At 32.2% G+C, this 17,805-nt stretch overlaps 2 protein-coding genes across 2 annotated transcripts; both read right to left on the reverse strand.

Moving 5' to 3' along the window:
- Nucleotides 1–1,717: 1,717 nt before the first annotated feature.
- Fkbp12 (peptidyl-prolyl cis-trans isomerase Fkbp12) lies at nt 1,718–3,925 on the reverse strand. Its single transcript, XM_018458983.1, has 4 exons — nt 3,669–3,925; nt 3,275–3,322; nt 2,777–2,963; nt 1,718–2,442 (listed from the first exon to the last, which is right to left on the reverse strand). Exons 1-4 carry the CDS (start codon nt 3,703–3,705, stop codon nt 2,385–2,387), a joined length of 330 nt encoding a protein of 109 aa, XP_018314485.1. The 5' UTR covers nt 3,706–3,925; the 3' UTR covers nt 1,718–2,384.
- A 5,785-nt stretch (nt 3,926–9,710) lies between these two features.
- LOC108730441 (ornithine decarboxylase) lies at nt 9,711–15,967 on the reverse strand. Its single transcript, XM_018460151.1, has 9 exons — nt 15,535–15,967; nt 11,861–12,034; nt 11,518–11,757; nt 11,372–11,448; nt 11,103–11,276; nt 10,657–10,996; nt 10,419–10,624; nt 10,129–10,337; nt 9,711–10,034 (listed from the first exon to the last, which is right to left on the reverse strand). The coding sequence occupies exons 3-9, from the start codon at nt 11,702–11,704 to the stop codon at nt 9,818–9,820; spliced, it is 1,410 nt and encodes a 469-aa protein (XP_018315653.1). The 5' UTR covers nt 11,705–11,757; nt 11,861–12,034; nt 15,535–15,967; the 3' UTR covers nt 9,711–9,817.
- Nucleotides 15,968–17,805: the final 1,838 nt, after the last annotated feature.

Here is a 17,805-nt window from a genome sequence, read left to right on the forward strand (position 1 = left end):
TAGCCGATATTAATTCTGGAGCTCCAGAATTGGATAGTGGAGGTTCATCACCAGGTGTGCAAAAGGTATAACTTACATTTATTTTAATTTATATTAAATAGAAGATAACAATGATCACACACACATTTGATTTAACAATTATTATTTAATCGTTATTCTTTAAAAACCTGTTTTAAATATATTATTATCGCACAATTTTAATTATTACCTTTTATTCAAAATTAATTTTTTGCAGAAATTACCTGGAGAAGAATTAACGTTCGAAAGCATGAAAAGAATTTTGACAGAGAGCAACAATAATCAAGTAATAGAAGAAGAGAAGCGAATGCAACTTTCTCAGTTCTTTAGAAATGCACCATTCCAAGATTTAGTATCAAAAACACAACCAAAGGTTTCATTAATTAACGTATATTATAAATTTATTATCAATTTTTACAGCTTTCTAATGTTTCCTTTTTTGTTCACAGCACGATGTTTTACAGAGTAAGTTGTCAGAGATATTTAATACACTGTCCGTTGATCCACGCAACACGGTTCCTACGACCGGACCACAGACAGATACTAAACCAAGTCAAACTCCAGCTTACGAAATTCATTTCCCAGAGTTGTTTGTATATTAAACTACTAATGTTCCTGTTGCATTAACATTAGATGCCACTTGGTGCTACAAATACTTCAAAACATTTGATCCAATTGGAAGAAAGAATTTTACTAATTGATCAATGAATGCTTCAAAGCATTTCTATTAAGCATCAAATGGATTGTAGCTATTAACATAGTGTTGCATTATATTAAATCGTCTATATATTACTAAGTGTATGAACAGTAATTCTTATACTTTAAAGATTGACTTATGTACATAACAGAGAAAATATTTTTGTTTTATATTGTTAGATATATATTTTGTATTGAGTTGCTCGTACTAATTTTATTTATTTTTAATGAGTAGATATCAAATACCAGTGTAAGTTGCAATAAAAATAGTTAATTGTTTTTATAAAAAATGGTTAGTATTTTTATAAAATTATCAATGGTTTTATAGAATGATTTTATGGAAGTAAAGAGACGGGAATTTCTTATACACATGTAATGATTCTGTAGAATCATCAGAGATTTCGTAAAATTACCGAATCAACTGTTTTCATTAATATAGGTTGACTCAGAATCACGGTTGCGTGATGCTACAAATGCTTTGAAACATTCTTTGATTGTTTAATTAGTAAAATTCTTTTTTCTGATTGATCAATCAAATGTCTCAAAGTTATTTTTAGTGATTTGTAGTGACTGCATCCTCTGACTAATATGTCGATACTTCAATGAACTTGGAGCACAAAAAAAAAGTTCACATAAATATCGACATAATAAGTCATCCTGTATACATAAATCAGGCTTCAGCAAAAATTAAGACAAATAATCTAGATATATACTATATTCCGGCAGTATATTCCGGCAGTAGATCAATTAAGTAAATGTGCATTAAGTAATGTAAATGTGTTACTTATAATCATGTTAATGTAAAGTTAAAAATTGTATATCTGTGTATATCGCTTTATGTATATTCTAGATCGAAAAACAATTTTCTTTTATGGCAGAGTCAGTGATTGAAAAAAGTTGCACAATGTATATTTATAAATATAGAAAATAGTTCGAAATATTTTGTAAATATACATATATTAAAACACATGTTGTTAACCTGGAAAGATTTATTATAGTGCAATGCTTATCCTTCTTACATTTTTCTCCAGTTATTCATATAATTATGAAGAAAAAGATGTTTAATGTATACGCTTGAGGAAGCGGGGAGTAATTTTCTGTTGTACTTTATCTTATGAAAACCTGTAGCATTACATTACCAATTGTTCTTTCCTTTATTGAATCTTTGTACAAAATACTCGAAGGATCACCAAATACATAGTAAATGGAATGAACACAGGTTTTATTTTGCAAATATCTGAAGGGTCCCTTTATTCAACCGCTCATCATAGGAACACGGTTAGTCGATTTTAAATCAAGTACACAAGTTAAGTAGCATTTCTTGGAGAGCAAGTAATCAAACAACATATGATCCCTCATATGTTGACAGTGTTAACATATCTTCATGGATGACAGTCCATGCAACACTGTTTGATTATTTTCGATCTGCAATTTATAATTTTTTGCATAAATTGTAGGTCGTTTCCGAAGTCGGAGAAACGTTTTCAATGCCTCATATGTAACTTCATAAAAATCGCAAATATATTTTAATGTACGAGCGATTGAATTAAGGCATTAGAGTAGGATGTGCCATTCGTGCGAAGACTACTTAACGTAATTTCATGCGTTTTTTTTTCTTTTTCTTATATTGAAATGCGTTTGGTCAAATTTGGTACGCTCTAAGAGGTATTTCAAGGTTCTACCTTCAGCAGCTCCACATCAAAAATAAGAACGGCATTTGGTGGGATAGTGTGTCTCTGTCAAGGTTAATATAGTTCACTGTTTGCTCTTTTTTTATATATTAGATTATAAATAGAATTATACTAAATAATTACACTAGAACCTCGTGATAGTAAATTTGAAATAGAGTACAAATTTCTTCCAGTCTAAACTCATGTGAGTAGTGTGAGAGGAGGTAAAATCGCACCTAATAAAATCCTAAATTTCACGATTTGAAAATGAAATAAGAATGAATGTTTGTTATATCATTCAGTGTCCCAAATAATGCGCTATTACGAAGGTTCCAGTGTATTCTTTTTGTGTGTTCGACCTGTATTTTATATCATTTTGCATTAAAGGATATATTCCAGGATGCCCTCGGCTACCATAAGCATAGTCTGGAGAACAGGTCAGCTTGGCCCGCTGCCCGACGCACATTTGTGCGACTCCTTGGTCCCAGCCTTTAATTACTTCGCCCTTTCCAATTTTAAATTTAAACGGCATACCGCGGTCCCTGCTGGAATCAAATTTCTTCCCATTGTCGAGAGTACCTATAAATACATACATATGTTAATGAAATCATTGTATATTTTTATACAATCTTAAGATTCTACAAATTATTTAGAGAGATAAATATGCGATATTTTCAGAAATTGGAATTGGAAAGTATTTAATATAATAATATTAAATAATATTATCAGAAATGAGAAGTAATGTGTTACTTTTCAATCATGGTTATATTTGTGTAATGCTATCACATAGCAGCAGCTTTGAAAAATTTTTTTCAGCTATTCCTCTGTTTCTTCAAGCACGATATATAAATATAAATCAGAATACCAATTCTTTATAATAAAATATTCACCTGTATAATGCACGACCACTGTTTGACCGGTCTTTGGGTAGGTTTGACCTGCACATATGAAAATATTCATGAAATGATATCAGATGACAAAACCTAGACGAAAATACATTGCTGTTTAAAATTAGTAACAACATAAATAAGGCAAAGTCGCGACGTCGCTCAGAGTCCATTTTATTTCAAATAAAGAACATCGGCCACGCTAGTTCGCGGCATTTCAGGCCACGAGATAAGGCCACGTTGTGGAGCAAAATTTTCGGAGCATCTAGTATAGCGTGGTACGCGCGCGAGCATGAGAGAGATGGAGCGAGCTGCGAAATAAGAAAGAGGTTCTCTCGAGGAGAAGCGAGAACGGCAAATTCGGCGAGTCTCTAGAAAAATAAAACTGCATAATTACCATCTCCAGGACTTAAGACTTCGACATCCACGCCCATGGCTACGTGTCTTTTCTCTTCGTACTACAACAAGAGGCTCTCCTCTCGAGATGGCGAGGTACGCGAAGACCGTTGAGATTTGTCAGGGTCAACTCGTCAGAAAAGCCGTTGAGCAAAACTCGTCGTGAGAAGAAACTATTCGCGGCGCCTTGGAAAACGATGCCGCTCCACTACGCCGTTCAATGAATACGAACCGGGTATATGAGATACCTAGAAATATCATCCATTGATGTATCCATATATATACGTCGATGATATCATCCGATAAAATGGTTCCTGTCGCCGAAAGAGGCCGGAAGATGGCGATTTAGACAGAAAAGAAGATTCTTGTCCAGAAAAATAACCGAAATACATGCTGTGTATATTTAAAAATAATGCGGGGTCTACAATAGAAGTCGTAACAATCGTAGAGTCTTAAGTCGTAGAAAATTGATCAATCTCACAGTCGAATATGAGAAGAATAATCAACTATGATTGGTCAATTTTCTACGACTTAAGACCTTACGATCGCTACGACTTCTATTGTAGACCCCGCATTAAATATATTTTCGACGGTTTTTTCTCCCAGTTATGCGGGGTCTACAATAGAAGTCGTAGCGATCGTAAGGTCTTAAGTCGTAGAAAATTGACCAATCATAGTTGATTATTCTTCTCATATTCGACTGTGATTGGTCAATTTTCTACGATTTAAGATACTACAACTGCTACGACTTCTCTATTGTAGACCTCGCATTATAACTTTGATTTAAATTCAAAATCTTCGTAATTGAACAATCACGTGTTTTAATGGCGCGTTCAGCAAACTCAACAGTTTTGCAACCGTTTTATGATTGTCTGCTGAGATAGGACCATTCTTCTAGATCTAAAAGTATGATCCAATTAGCGCGAAGGAAACTTCCAACAGTTGCAAAACAAACGTTCTGCTGAACGCAGCCATTTTGGAACGTTCAACGGGAATGTTGGACGTCCGATATCCAATTGGAGAATTTGTTTCCTAGAGACAAAAGCATTAGTTAGAATGTTACTAGGGTTGTGTTCCGATAGCTGTGTCGAAAATTTTCTTTTTAGTTAGAAGGTTGGTAGCGTTGTAACTAACATAGCTGTGTTCCGTTTAGAGATCAGCTGACACCGTAGTTTGCATTTGCTTTATCAGTTTATCCAGGAAAGAGGTTAATTTTTACTTTTATAATATATAGTTGATTATTTATTATTATACATATTTATTGAAATATGATTTAAGCAATATGAAGCGAATATTGGACTGATGAGAATAAATTTAATTAAATAAAGGAATCCTATATTCGGTCATGAAATTCTTCATTGTTGTATTTACAAATTACATTTTCAATAAAATTTTGAACTCTTGCTTTCTTTCTTTTCGGATGATTTTCGTTATCGTCATAAATAATATTTATTATTTCTTCTTCACTTTCAGAACTTTCACTTGAACTTGAAAATAATTCATCAAATACAAATAAATCCATTTTTTTAAATAACAAATTAGACAAGCCGATAAAGTAAATGCAAACTACGGTGTCAGCTGATCTCTTATGGAACACAGCTATGTTGGTTATAGCGCTATCAATCTTATAACTAAAAAGAAAATTTTCGACACAGCTTCCAAAAGCTATCGGAACAGAACCTAGATTCAGCATTTTCGTATTGAATGCTTGGTTTATGCTTCGGTTTTAAGCACGGAAGTATTTTTTTAAAGGCTTATCCAGTTATATAATAATCTTTATGTACAATCTCGATGACATGCGAAAATCAGATGAAATCGTGATCGTGATTTGCAAATAATTGCGATAAATAAATTAATCGTTATCTGACTCTCATTATCATATTTCAATAAATCAGGTGATATTATTAATTAACTTGTAATCATCTTCGATCAAACACCTTCAATTGCAATAACGTCAGCATTTACATTTAATTTACGACATTTTTCCAGACACATGGCAACTTGCTGGAAAATCGACAACAGGGACAGATGTAACTCGATTGTGTCAATATTATGTGTTATCTTGTATTGTCTGTTCTTATTATCAATAATATATCATCGATGTATATGGATAGGTCAAAATTTTAATATTATATTATATATTTCATTTTAAACAGTTAATTGTCTCCAAAATTTTATCGATGATACGAAAAAATATTTCAGATAAAAATGGAAAGATTTCAAAAGGAACGTACTAAAAAAACACATTGCTACTTTTCAAACAATGTGCAAATTGTATTTTTTTAAAACAATTGTATATATATGTGTTTTCTTTACATCAATTTGATTCATCTTATTAATTATTCTGTATATAAAAGTATTAAGATACACAGTAACAAAAAAATTAATAGTTTACAAGATATTATTTTATATTTTATGTGAAAATTTGACATAATATAAAATATCTTGTAAACTATTGATTTTTCGATAGGGTAAAACCACTAGTTATGGATCACTCTTTAAAAAAAATTCATATTTTATCCAGAATATCAAATAATTAATAAAATATTTAATAGTCATGATTAATCATAAAGATTACATTATGGATAATTTTATTTCATTACCGTTTTATGTTTTAAAATTAAATAATACAATGACTCTTGATGTCAATAATTAAAAAAAATTAATGAAAATTAAACGTTTAGCAATAAAAACCGATTAAATTATGAATAGTAACACTTTTTGCATATAGACATGTATACTATTTTATATGTACCATTTAATGGAAAATACTCTAATTATTTAAATATAAAAAGTGATCCGGAACTAGTGCCTGACTCACATCTAATGCTTTTACTCTATCTCTACTTAGTAGTACTCTTATATGCAGAATTAAAAGAATCATATTGTGTGAAAAAAAATTATATAATATTTCATTTAAAAAATGGAAGTGACCTTCATATCTTTTAAGCGCTTCCACCTAGAACAAAAAATAACGTGACCAAAATAATATATTCCCCTCGAAACCGTTCTACTTTTATTCGCCGAAATCTTTTTCGGTTTTAAAACACTATCTTTTGTACCATTAATTTTAAAAAATTGACTGTTTAAAATACAAGTAAAACGAGACACTCCGTATATATATAAATATATTTTGTTTAATTTTTAACGTAACACTCTTGTGAATAAATATCTTTTTTCCTTCGTTGCATGACACATCATTGGATATCATTCTCAGATTCTTAAGATAAAATATCAATGGGTCGATCGTTTTAGCAATCTCCACCCTGCAAACAGTTAATAAGTCTTGGATTAGAAAGCTTGGATTAGAAGCTTGTTCAATATCTTTTTAAAACTCATCGGTAAGATATCGATTATGTTGCCACTTGAGTTTCTGCGTCGTGTGATCAGGCAATCAATGTTGTTAACTTCTTATTGCAATAAAAAATTACAACATGTGTTAAGTATATTATATTGCGCTCGAGCGATCTAGTGAATGACTTTCCGTAATCCGTATTAATATTACACATTTTCATTTCCCTTCGGCTAAAATAACAACTGTGTGACTCTATATTATATTAAAAATCACGTGACACACGCGGCATATGACTATACAAGATTCAATAGAATGATCGAAAAAAAAAGTACCGGAAGAATTATTGAAATTCATATATACATAGTGTTCAAAAAAGGTGGTACGAAACTTTAAGAATATGTAGTATTCGTGAAAACACAAACCTAAAAGTCTTAATAAACAATACTCCAAAAACTACTGATTTCCGATAAAGCAAAATATAAATTTAATCTACAACAGATGTTCAATGTGCCTTCCGTTCATTTCAACACACAATTCGGCATGTTTTCTCATTGAAACACTCATCAAACACATTCAAAGATTCCATTGCAGATTTATTTCGTATTTGTTGATAAAATATCAACAGTATTCAATTTTCTGTGTCAGTTGAGTCAGTTCATTCAATGTATAAAATGATGTTAAGCATGTGTTAATTATTGTCTAATAAATGCCGACGATATTTATTACTTTCAACCTTAGAAGTTCGTGAAGAACGAGTATATACGAGGTCGCACATAAACATATATATACTCGGAATAAACGGATTATTCATTACAATAGAAAATGCTTTATAACTATAAATTATTTTTGGAATATTGCTTATTAAAACTTTTTGGTTTGTTTTCACGAGTACTACATATAACTAAAATTTGCTATCATCTATTTTGAACACCCTGTATAACGCTTACGCTAATCCTCAAGACACCTGCAAAATCTTTTGTTTACTTCGCTAGCAAATTCCATTTATATTCCATTTATATTCCCTCTTCAATAACAAAAGAAAAATAATGTATACAAAATAGATATATTATTTATAGAAGAAAATGTGGAAAGAAAACTCGCTTCCTCCAGAGATAAATTTGGAACGAACTAAATTACTCGTTAAACCTTTCTTACGATCAAATAAAAGATCCTGAATTTTTTTACGTAGAGATAATCCATATAGAATGCAACATTTCCGGTTCCAGTATTGATAAGAAAGAAGAATTGCCTTAATACTCCTCACATACATTTGCTATATTTAATTTATACTCATAGGACTTACTAGGTAAATGATTAATAAGATAATAAATATAATATGCCTGGAATTGTACATATTGATCTTATATTTTATTATGTTTATTATTCGATTAATCATGATTCAATTGACAATAATAATAATTACAATATTAATAATATATAATAAGAGTAATGATAAAAAATTAATTTTCTTCGGTTCAGTGACAGCTGCCTCAATGCCGTAAAGTTCCTAGCAATTCTACAGAGTTTATATTTAATGTAAGTATTGCAGAGGTTGCATTTGTGTGTCTGGTATGGTACACACATGTTGTACAGTCAATTCTTTATAAATTCTCTAATCTTCTTTTTCTTTTATAATACTTTAAAATATCAATTAAGGAAAAAAATAAAAAAAAACGTTAACTTGCCTCGAGTAATATGCTCAAGCCTTTTAAGAAATTATTCACTTATCTCGAATATTCAAAACTAATCAGCACATTTAAATCAATGCTCTATACGTATGGTCGCTGATGGTCGCCTCATTCCTTTATCATATATAGAAAGCGTGACAAATCGTTCTATTGTCAAAAATTACGTTTTCTCCATTGTGTATGCTAGAATCTATGCTAGAACGAATTATAGCTTTGTTTTGTGTTAAATGCATTGAAAAACTGCAGAAGAAAAAATGAGTAAAATAATTTTTATAAGCAGTTCTCTTTCGAAATATCGAATTTTATCATCAGAAATATTATATGGAAGCTATAACACGCTCCATTATGCAGATAACATACATGGAGATACGTATGCCACGTAAATATCTACTACAATATAATATTTTCATACATTATGCGATAGAAATACCTGACATTCACGAATATTTATTTATCTTCAATAGTAATGTCAAAGGAGCCACTTTTTCAGCATTCTACTTAATCTGTAAATCCTAATTATTATTAAAATAAACGTATCTTTAATAAAAAAAGTAATTAGAAGTAATTTCAAAGTATTTCCCGAGAAAAAACTAAAGTGCATGTAACTATAAAACTTTTAAAATCAATACATATATAATACAGGATGTCCAAAACTGACAATAAATATTTTAAAGATAGATTCTTTGTAACATTTTAAGACAAAAAATCTAAGTAATAAAAAATGTCGAGGCTATGATAGTTTCCAAATGGGAAGAGTTTAAAAATTACGAATGGGACTAGATTTTCGCGAATTTAGGGATGGCAAGATGGTCAGTATGAAAGTTTTTAAACTTCATGTCTTTGACAATAAAACAAAATTTAACACTCATAGCCTTGACATTTTAATATTGGATTTTTCGTTTTAAAATGTTACAAAGAATTTGTCTATGAAACATTTATTGTCTTATTTTAGGACACTCTGTAGATACATTTCTTTGTACAAAATTATATTATGTAATATTTTAGAATTTTAGAAACGATAAATTATACGTAAGTATATTGTTTAAAAATATTTACGCATTTAATATTTTTTCATTAAAAAGAAATAAAATTGTTTCATACAACAATTGAATACGTTTGTTTTGAAATGCATATAAGTATTTTCAAATAATTTGTGAAGTAATCAAGTTAATTTAGTGGCGCCTCGACATACTCAAAAATAAAATGTGATGGAGTATTAGAAGTGTCAGTTAATATTTCAGGCGGTGCCAACTCCATTGGATGAGTGTCCCTCCATGAATCGATATCATTTCCTCTAATATCTAATCCGAGTCGCAAATTAGCTGGTGTATTACCAATAACAAAGTGGTCTTCAGTTAAAGGCAAAGCATCCTTTAATAAAAGCCTATGAGGAATATCAATGTAAAATTATTTTATTTATTAAAAAGAAAAAAATATATTAATCAACGGAGTATCCATAATGAATGTGACTTTCTTACCAAATGTCTTCATCAGCCACAATATGAACCTTAGGAATGGGAAAACCGTTAAATGGTGAAGCAACGGGCAGAGTGTAAGCCCCCATATTTTCAAAAATCATCCACTCGCCAAGTTCCATGTCATTCAACATGATGTTCTCAACGATTTTATCTAGTCCGTCACACGTTGGACCCCATACGCTCGAAGGAATCATCTTTCCACAGCCATTCTAAAAATCGGCATATAGATATTAATTTTAAAAAAGCAGAAAAATATTACGTTGGTATTTCATCTAAATAAAACACCTTACCTTCAAAGGAATAGGAGTTACATGTTGATGATCGTACAGCAGACAATTGAATGATCCATAAACGCCATCGTTGATATAATACATATTGTGCGTAATTGCGCTGGAATTTTCATCTCCACGTATAGAACGTTTGCTATGAATACTCGTTGCCAATGTAAATGCAGATGCAACATAAAAGCAGTCTAAAATGTTTAAACCAAAATACACTGACATAACTAATGAGAAGAAAACAACTTACTGTTGAAGTATTCATCGAGAGCTTTATTAATAATCTCGGCGATTTTGTCGATGCTTGTGCCTTTGTTGCCTGGATAACCTCCACCAAGATCTAAGAGGTACGGCTTAAAGCCAAGCTCGGCAGCCATGTCGAATAGTATCTTGCAATGATGAATAGCGCGATAAAATACCGGTGGATCTTGACATCCAGAACCAACGTGGAAGCTGAAGCCTACTACGTTAAGGCCTAAGTTATATGCAAGACGTAAAAGATTAGGAGCCTCATGTATCGGATCACAACCAAATTTCATGCCAAGGGGACACTGGGCCATTTCCGCATCGCAACGAATTCGTAAAACAATCTGCACAAATAAGGAATGATACAATCAAGATACAACCAAAGTAAAATTATCACTATATTTGAAAAAGATATGCAGTATTTACTGAAATTATGTAACGTGCAATTACCTTGGCAGTAGGGAAAAGTTTTTTAATTTTATGCAGTTCGCTTTCGTTATCTACTGTCATGGTTTCCACACCTACTGCAGCAGCATGACGAATATGTGAAGCTGGTTTGGCCGGATTAGCAAAAATAATTCTTGAGGACTCTACACCAAAGCTTAATACTTTATTTATTTCATTCTGCAAAATAAAAATGTTTTTTTACAAAATGTACCTGTTAATGTGCATCTCTCTTTCCATAATGAAAGATATATTTAATATTTGATCTTATTTACCTTAGATGCACAATCAAAATTAATACCAAGGGCCGCTAATACTTCGATTACAATCAAATTGTCATTACATTTTACAGCTGGAAATAACAAATTTCTATAAGTAACCGTGCATCATATAAAATAAATTTCAATTATTAATGACTTACCATAGTAGGGTTCAACTCGTGGCATTTTTTCTTTCCATATTTTATGCTTTTGTACAATATCTCCTATATCCAATACGTAAAAAGCTTCTTCTTGTAAACCACTCATTGCAATATTTTTGATAACGGTCATAACGTTGGACTCGCTATCCAAGACGTGGATACGTTCGTCTAGATTTGTTACCTTCATGTTGATTGAATTTGATTGAATTGATTAGTACTCTGTAGGTGCTAGGCAGCAAACTAAAAGTCAAACGAACATTATTAGATGTTAGATATAAGCGTAAAAAGTAAATATCAAATTTCTGTTGCAAACTTTAATGAATTTAGTGTAACAAAAACATACGAGGCAGCTGTCAATGCTAATTGGGTGAGTCGTGAGGAAGTGGATTAAGACAAAATCACTGTGGGGGTGCTAGCAAAGCCACGGGGGCTCTGCATTCAGGGTCAACTTCCAGTTGCCGCAGTTATTCAAACACCCACGAACAGACTGGTCGACCAGTCTATCGCAGATAGAACCCTGCAAAAAACAAAAAATAATTTCTATGTTAGATGAATAATGTTACAAGATTTATCGTATAAAAGATATTAATACTGTTATATTTAATTTCTAAAAAAAGATGTGCATGTAAATCAGTAAATACAAATGTAACAAATTTAAGCTCTATTAATAAAGGAGAAAATAATCGTTTAAATACATGTTCATAAATTATGAACGGTTCATATCTTATATACTAAAACATTTTTATCATATACTGGCCAGAATTTTATCTTATCTGTTTATCTTAATTTTATCAAAGCCTGTTCTTTTCTGTTATATTAAAACGTATGTGGATCATAAGAAAAATTTTGCTATTAATTTTTTAAGTTATTAATTTAAGATATCAAATTTTTTAAATTTAATTTGCCCATTCTCTTTTACATGTTTTTTATAAGTACATATATTTTATAAGTATATAAAAATCTATTCTGTTTTTTCATTGCAACTATACATGTTATTCATTTTATAGCTAATGATTACATTAGACTTTAACTTAATGAAATAGAATCTGATCCTACCTGAAGAGAAGTAATTCTCGTTTTTTTATATACACAGCAGAAAAATTAATTATGTCACCGTTTAGAAGTTTTAAAAATGTTCCTAAATTTTAGAGACCTCTCTATTGCGTCTTATATATATGTGTACAAAACAAAAGTAAAATAAAAACGTTCCGCGAATTATTTGGAACGTAACGTTATATTACACGTATATACATAGACGTGAAAACTTCGTTTAACGAGATCCAAACAGACAGAAAATCAAAACGATACTGAGACTCGAGGCTATTATTTGGGCCATTATTTATATGAAGAAGATAAGTAGTATCAGCCCGTCTTTGCGTGGTGTACCAAGTTTACTTATACAAAATTATCTGACAACCAAGATGGTTCATCAGGAAACCGAATTAGACTGGAAGGATAATATAAATGTTACTCAAGAGTCAAACTCCAGTTGGGGGGGAGGGCGGGAAATACCGTCATATTAATCTACGTAACATGATTGATTGTCAAAGTACTATATCAATGATTGACACATTACGTATCAAAAAATATATATCTTTAATAATTAAAAATAACTTATCAAAAATTCATTAAAAGGAAGTAAATATATATATTATTGCGGAATAATACATGATACAAAAACTTATATATATATGTTTCTCAGATAAATATCTTAGGACACACATTACATAATTCCAGAATAAAGTGTGCAGAAGTGCCTTTTATTGAATTTTAACACGAATATAAAATATACATCCACAATAAATATTATATTATGAAGTTGTCTCTTGAAATATTGTTTTGTATATGCTAGAAACTTTCATACGTGTCCTCGTAAAGTAAACAGGAACAACTTAAATTTTTGCTTCCTAATACTGAAAAACATATGATAACATTCAATTGTATATAAAAGTTGTAGAGCTGAGATTAACAATTTCTTGTTTCATCAAGCAAACTCATACAAAGGAGAGTTCTTACATAACAATAACAACGGCTTCCGCCGGTTTGAAGAGGAAATACTGGTCTGAATAAGATAGTACAGGTCTCAAGATATGACTAAACGACTACTGGCCATTCTACAGACATTGATGTTAAAACACGTGGTGCGAAACAAATGAAAGAATTTGAAAAACATGTCTTATCATCGTTATAGATTAAAAGTTTTCACATAAAATATAAGGATAACATGCTTTAATAACAATAAATAATAAACGATTTATATGTTTTAATAATAATTAGGTTATTAAAAAAATATACGTAAAAATTATATTATAAGATGAATTAGAGATTAATAAAATTAATCTCTCTTCCATATTTTCGAGATTTATTCTTTACTTTATCATTGAGTAAAAGAATATGTATATGTCTAAAAAAGCTAAACATTTCTAAATTTATATATGTATGTATACTATTTATTTTTAGAAATTAGTACATTTTGAATTATTGCTATTTTGAAGTTTGTGTAAACTAAAAAAATTTAATATTTTGAAACATTATTGTTTACAAAATCGCTTATATAAATACATATATTCCAAAGTTACATATAAATTCAAAAAGAATTACAAAATGTAAATGATTATAGAATTGTTTATATTTCCATACAAACACAAAATCTCCTGAATTTTTTCACAAAAGCACAGCGTATTTTCCAGAAAAATTATGAAAAAAAATGAAATAAAAATATAATCTTCACAAAAATATACATCTAACATCATTAGTTAAAGAATAGTTTTTATGTAAATATAAATACAAATTTCATTCTAAAATCTCAATTTAAAATGGACTTTGAATAAGTTTTAGTAAAATAATGATCCGACTGCTTGCGTTGTTAAAGAATGGTTTCCTTACGATACAGCTTATCATTGCATTCCCCTTTTCAATCACTGGATTCGAATTCAATTGAATGTATCTAAGCTGTGATAAGCAAAATTATAAATACAAGTGCAAAAACCTTAAACAACGCACTTTAAAGTGTTAAAAAATGAAGTTATCCTCGATATTGCAAGAAACCTCATCCTCTTATTGCTTAATTGAAGAAGCAAGACAGTATTAGTCAAGCATTTCTTGTGACAAACTTTGACATACCTGTGATCTCTGTATGTATATTTGTTTTTGTATTTTGTGTTATCAATATTTTTCTTAAACAGAGTTAACATATGTATTATGTTTTTACATATATTTCTTATTTTAATCAATGATTTAATGTTGAAATTATCAAAATTCTTGCATTTATGTTATAGAATTCTGCAATAGAAATATTCGGACTTTTGAGTGATTATATGTAAATAATGTATGATTTATTATTACATATAAATTTTAAATAGATTTTAAACATAAAGCGTAAAAATGTTTTAAATAAAACAAATTCTAAAGCAATCTGTACTAATCACTCAAAAATAATAGTAGTTTTTTCAATTAAAAAAAATAATTGTTTTTTCATGAAAGTATAAAGTATACAACACTTATACTTTATCTCAATATGTTTGAACAGGTAATCTCATAGTCTTCAACTTTACTTAATGATACTTTGGAAGACATAATATGTACAAACATATCAATATGCATTATCAAGTGATATATGTAGATTGTATATGAAAGATATGAAAGAGCACAGGAACAATGAGAGCAGCGTTCTTCGCTCCAAAGCAAGACATAATTAAAGTGACTACAAGAATAAGCAGGGAAGTGTCAATTAACTTCGAAACGTCAGTTAATCAGTGAACTTCGAACTGAACGATCCAAGTAAACAGAAATCGACCGATTTCAACAGGGCTCGACCTACGTATCATTACGCAATTATCGTGGAGGTTCCTTCTCGATAAGGGGAAAGCGCGAAGAAAGCGAGACAAGAAATGTATGCGTCATCATCCGCAAATAAAGATTTTCACGTGACCATCCATATGATGGTTATTCTTTCCCTTGCCCTCTTCGTTACCCCGGTGGCGGATTCTGCGAGAAGCTGCTCCAACGGATACGTACCTTATCGGACGATCGCCACCCTGCGGGTCGGCACACGGTTATTGACGGAATGATGGAAGTTTTCGGTGACCGGATCGCAAAAATCAGTCAGACCGATCGTCGGGCGTGGACCGGCGAGTCGCCGTTGTCCACCGTCGTTATCGTAATCGTCGTCGTCGCAGCCACCTGGTTGTCGAGCTCTCGAGCAAAATGTAGTTTGTACAGGGTGTCTATAACGAACATCCGTTCGCTCGTGATAGCGTAAAAGGTCTTTACGCGTTACGTGTGAGCATCGCAACCGTCGTCTACCTTGAATCCCAAGCTTATGATTATATAGCTACTGCAATTTTGCTTCAAGATTGAGGAGGAAAGCTTGGAATGCGACACTCGCACGAAAAATAGTACACGCCACCAACCACCCACAGCTCTGCCCTAGCTCCACAGTTCCACACGGCTACATACCTCCACTCCAGTCTGCTCCAGTCCACCACTTACCGCTCACGGCGCTCACACTCTAGAAAAAATGGGCGTGTTGAAGTCGGCAAAGCGGTTACCTGCTCGCCAAACAAATGAATACGATTGGGTTGTTAAACGGGGAGCACAGACTCTTGCATAATGCATAACACATAAGACATAAGAAATTTAACCAATCAGAGTTCTTTATTTCATGGAAAGGAAAGAAACGAAGGACTTTGATTGATTCATTTCCTTATGCATTACGTGTTATGCGTTATGCTAGAGTCTGTGTTCCCCGCTTTACTTAGGGTGACTTACTGCGTTCACACCTTGACGGAAAGCAGAAAACGGAAAAGCAGTGGCCAATCACAACTCGCGTTGGTAGTAATACAAAAAGCCGAAATTGTCGACTACCAGCGCGAATTCTGATTGGCTGCTGCTTTTCCGCTTTTTGCTTTTCCATCAAGGTGTGAACGCGCCTTTATAAGCCTAACCAATGGGCGCGTTCAAGCCGGACAAAGCGGGTAGCCTGCTTGCCGAGTGATCGAATGTGATTGGTTAGATCTATAAGTAATAACCAATCGTATTCATTTGCTTGCAGGCCAGCCGCTTTGCCGACTTGCGCTCATTCATATTTAAGGTGCGGTCGAGTTGCCACTACGAATACTACGAAGCATTTTTTTTATTGGCCAATGAGTGAAATTCTTTCTTCTGATTGGTTAATCAAATGCTTCGAAGCATTCGTAGCGGCAACTCGACCGCACCCTTAATCGCTCGACGAGCAGGCAAGTCTAGGTTGGAATTAGTCCGTTTTTAGGCCGGGATTCATAATCGGTTCTTATTTCAAAACCATCTTAAGTAATGTCTTAATACGCTAACACGGTTCTCTGATTGGTTCATGACAGCTCAAGACTGAAATTAAGACGATCTTGAATATAAGAACTGACTATGAATACTGGCCTTAATCTCAAGCAAGGTCTTAAGATGCTAATACGGCTCTCTGATTGGTTCATGCACCAGCTTAAGACCATTTCGAATCTAGCAACGTCTATGGCCGGAATCAGACTACGCATTGAAGATTAAGATTGAAGATTGAAAAATTCAAATTTGACCAATCGAAACGAAAGAAGCTAAAATTTCTCTGTCCTTATTGGTCAAATTTCAATCTTCAATCTTCAACCTCATCTTCAATGCGTAGTCCGATTCCGGCCTATGGATTCCGCCCCTAGAGAACATAAAAGTAGAGATCGGCCAATGCCGACTCGATCCGTGATTGGCTGGCTCTGTCATGTTGTTGTGAAACCGGATGTGAGTGTTAGACTGCGTCCCCATGGAGAAAGAAACAGCGGAACGGAATCAGAACGGAATATTAACAGAAAAGAGATAGGCTGAGGATATCTCTTTTCTATCAGCCTGAGAGAAACGAATATGAGAGTAAAAGTAAATTTTCACAAACTGCTTAAACAGGCTGTTTCAGTGACAAAAAAAACGTGATCACAATTGACGAATATCAAGCATCCATTTTGATCATATGATTCTTTTCGTCACTGAAACAGCCGGTTTGAACAGCTCGTAAAAATTTACCTTAATGGCGCGGTCCCATGGTGCGGAACGTATACGCAATGCGGAATTGGCGGAACGATGTCCGTCCAATCGCAAGCATTCCATCAATTACGCTTCGTCAATAGCTGCGTTCAGCAGACTCAACAGTTTTGCAACCGTTTTATGATTGTCTGCTGAGATAGGACCATTCTTCTAGATCTAAAAGTATGATCCAATCAGCTCGAAAGAAACTTCCAACAGTTGCAAAACGAACGTTCTGCTGAACGCAGCCAT

Source organism: Mycetomoellerius zeteki, unplaced genomic scaffold (genome assembly GCF_001594055.1).
Source record: "Mycetomoellerius zeteki isolate Tzet28-1 unplaced genomic scaffold, Tzet1.0 scaffold119, whole genome shotgun sequence".
Taxonomy (NCBI): domain Eukaryota; kingdom Metazoa; phylum Arthropoda; class Insecta; order Hymenoptera; family Formicidae; genus Mycetomoellerius; species Mycetomoellerius zeteki.

Coding starts and splice junctions, on each gene's coding strand:
- Fkbp12 (XM_018458983.1), bottom strand. CDS start 3,705: ATGGGCGTGGATGTCGAAGTCTTAAGTCCTGGAGATG. Junction 3,323..3,668: donor AGTCTTAAGTCCTGGAGATG/GTAATTATGCAG, acceptor TCATATGTGCAG/GTCAAACCTACCCAAAGACC. Junction 2,964..3,274: donor AGTGGTCGTGCATTATACAG/GTGAATATTTTA, acceptor ATGTATTTATAG/GTACTCTCGACAATGGGAAG.
- LOC108730441 (XM_018460151.1), bottom strand. CDS start 11,704: ATGAAGGTAACAAATCTAGACGAACGTATCCACGTCTTGGATAGCGAG. Junction 11,277..11,371: donor ATTTTGATTGTGCATCTAAG/GTAAATAAGATC, acceptor TTTATTTTGCAG/AATGAAATAAATAAAGTATT. Junction 10,035..10,128: donor GTGGCTGATGAAGACATTTG/GTAAGAAAGTCA, acceptor TATTCCTCATAG/GCTTTTATTAAAGGATGCTT.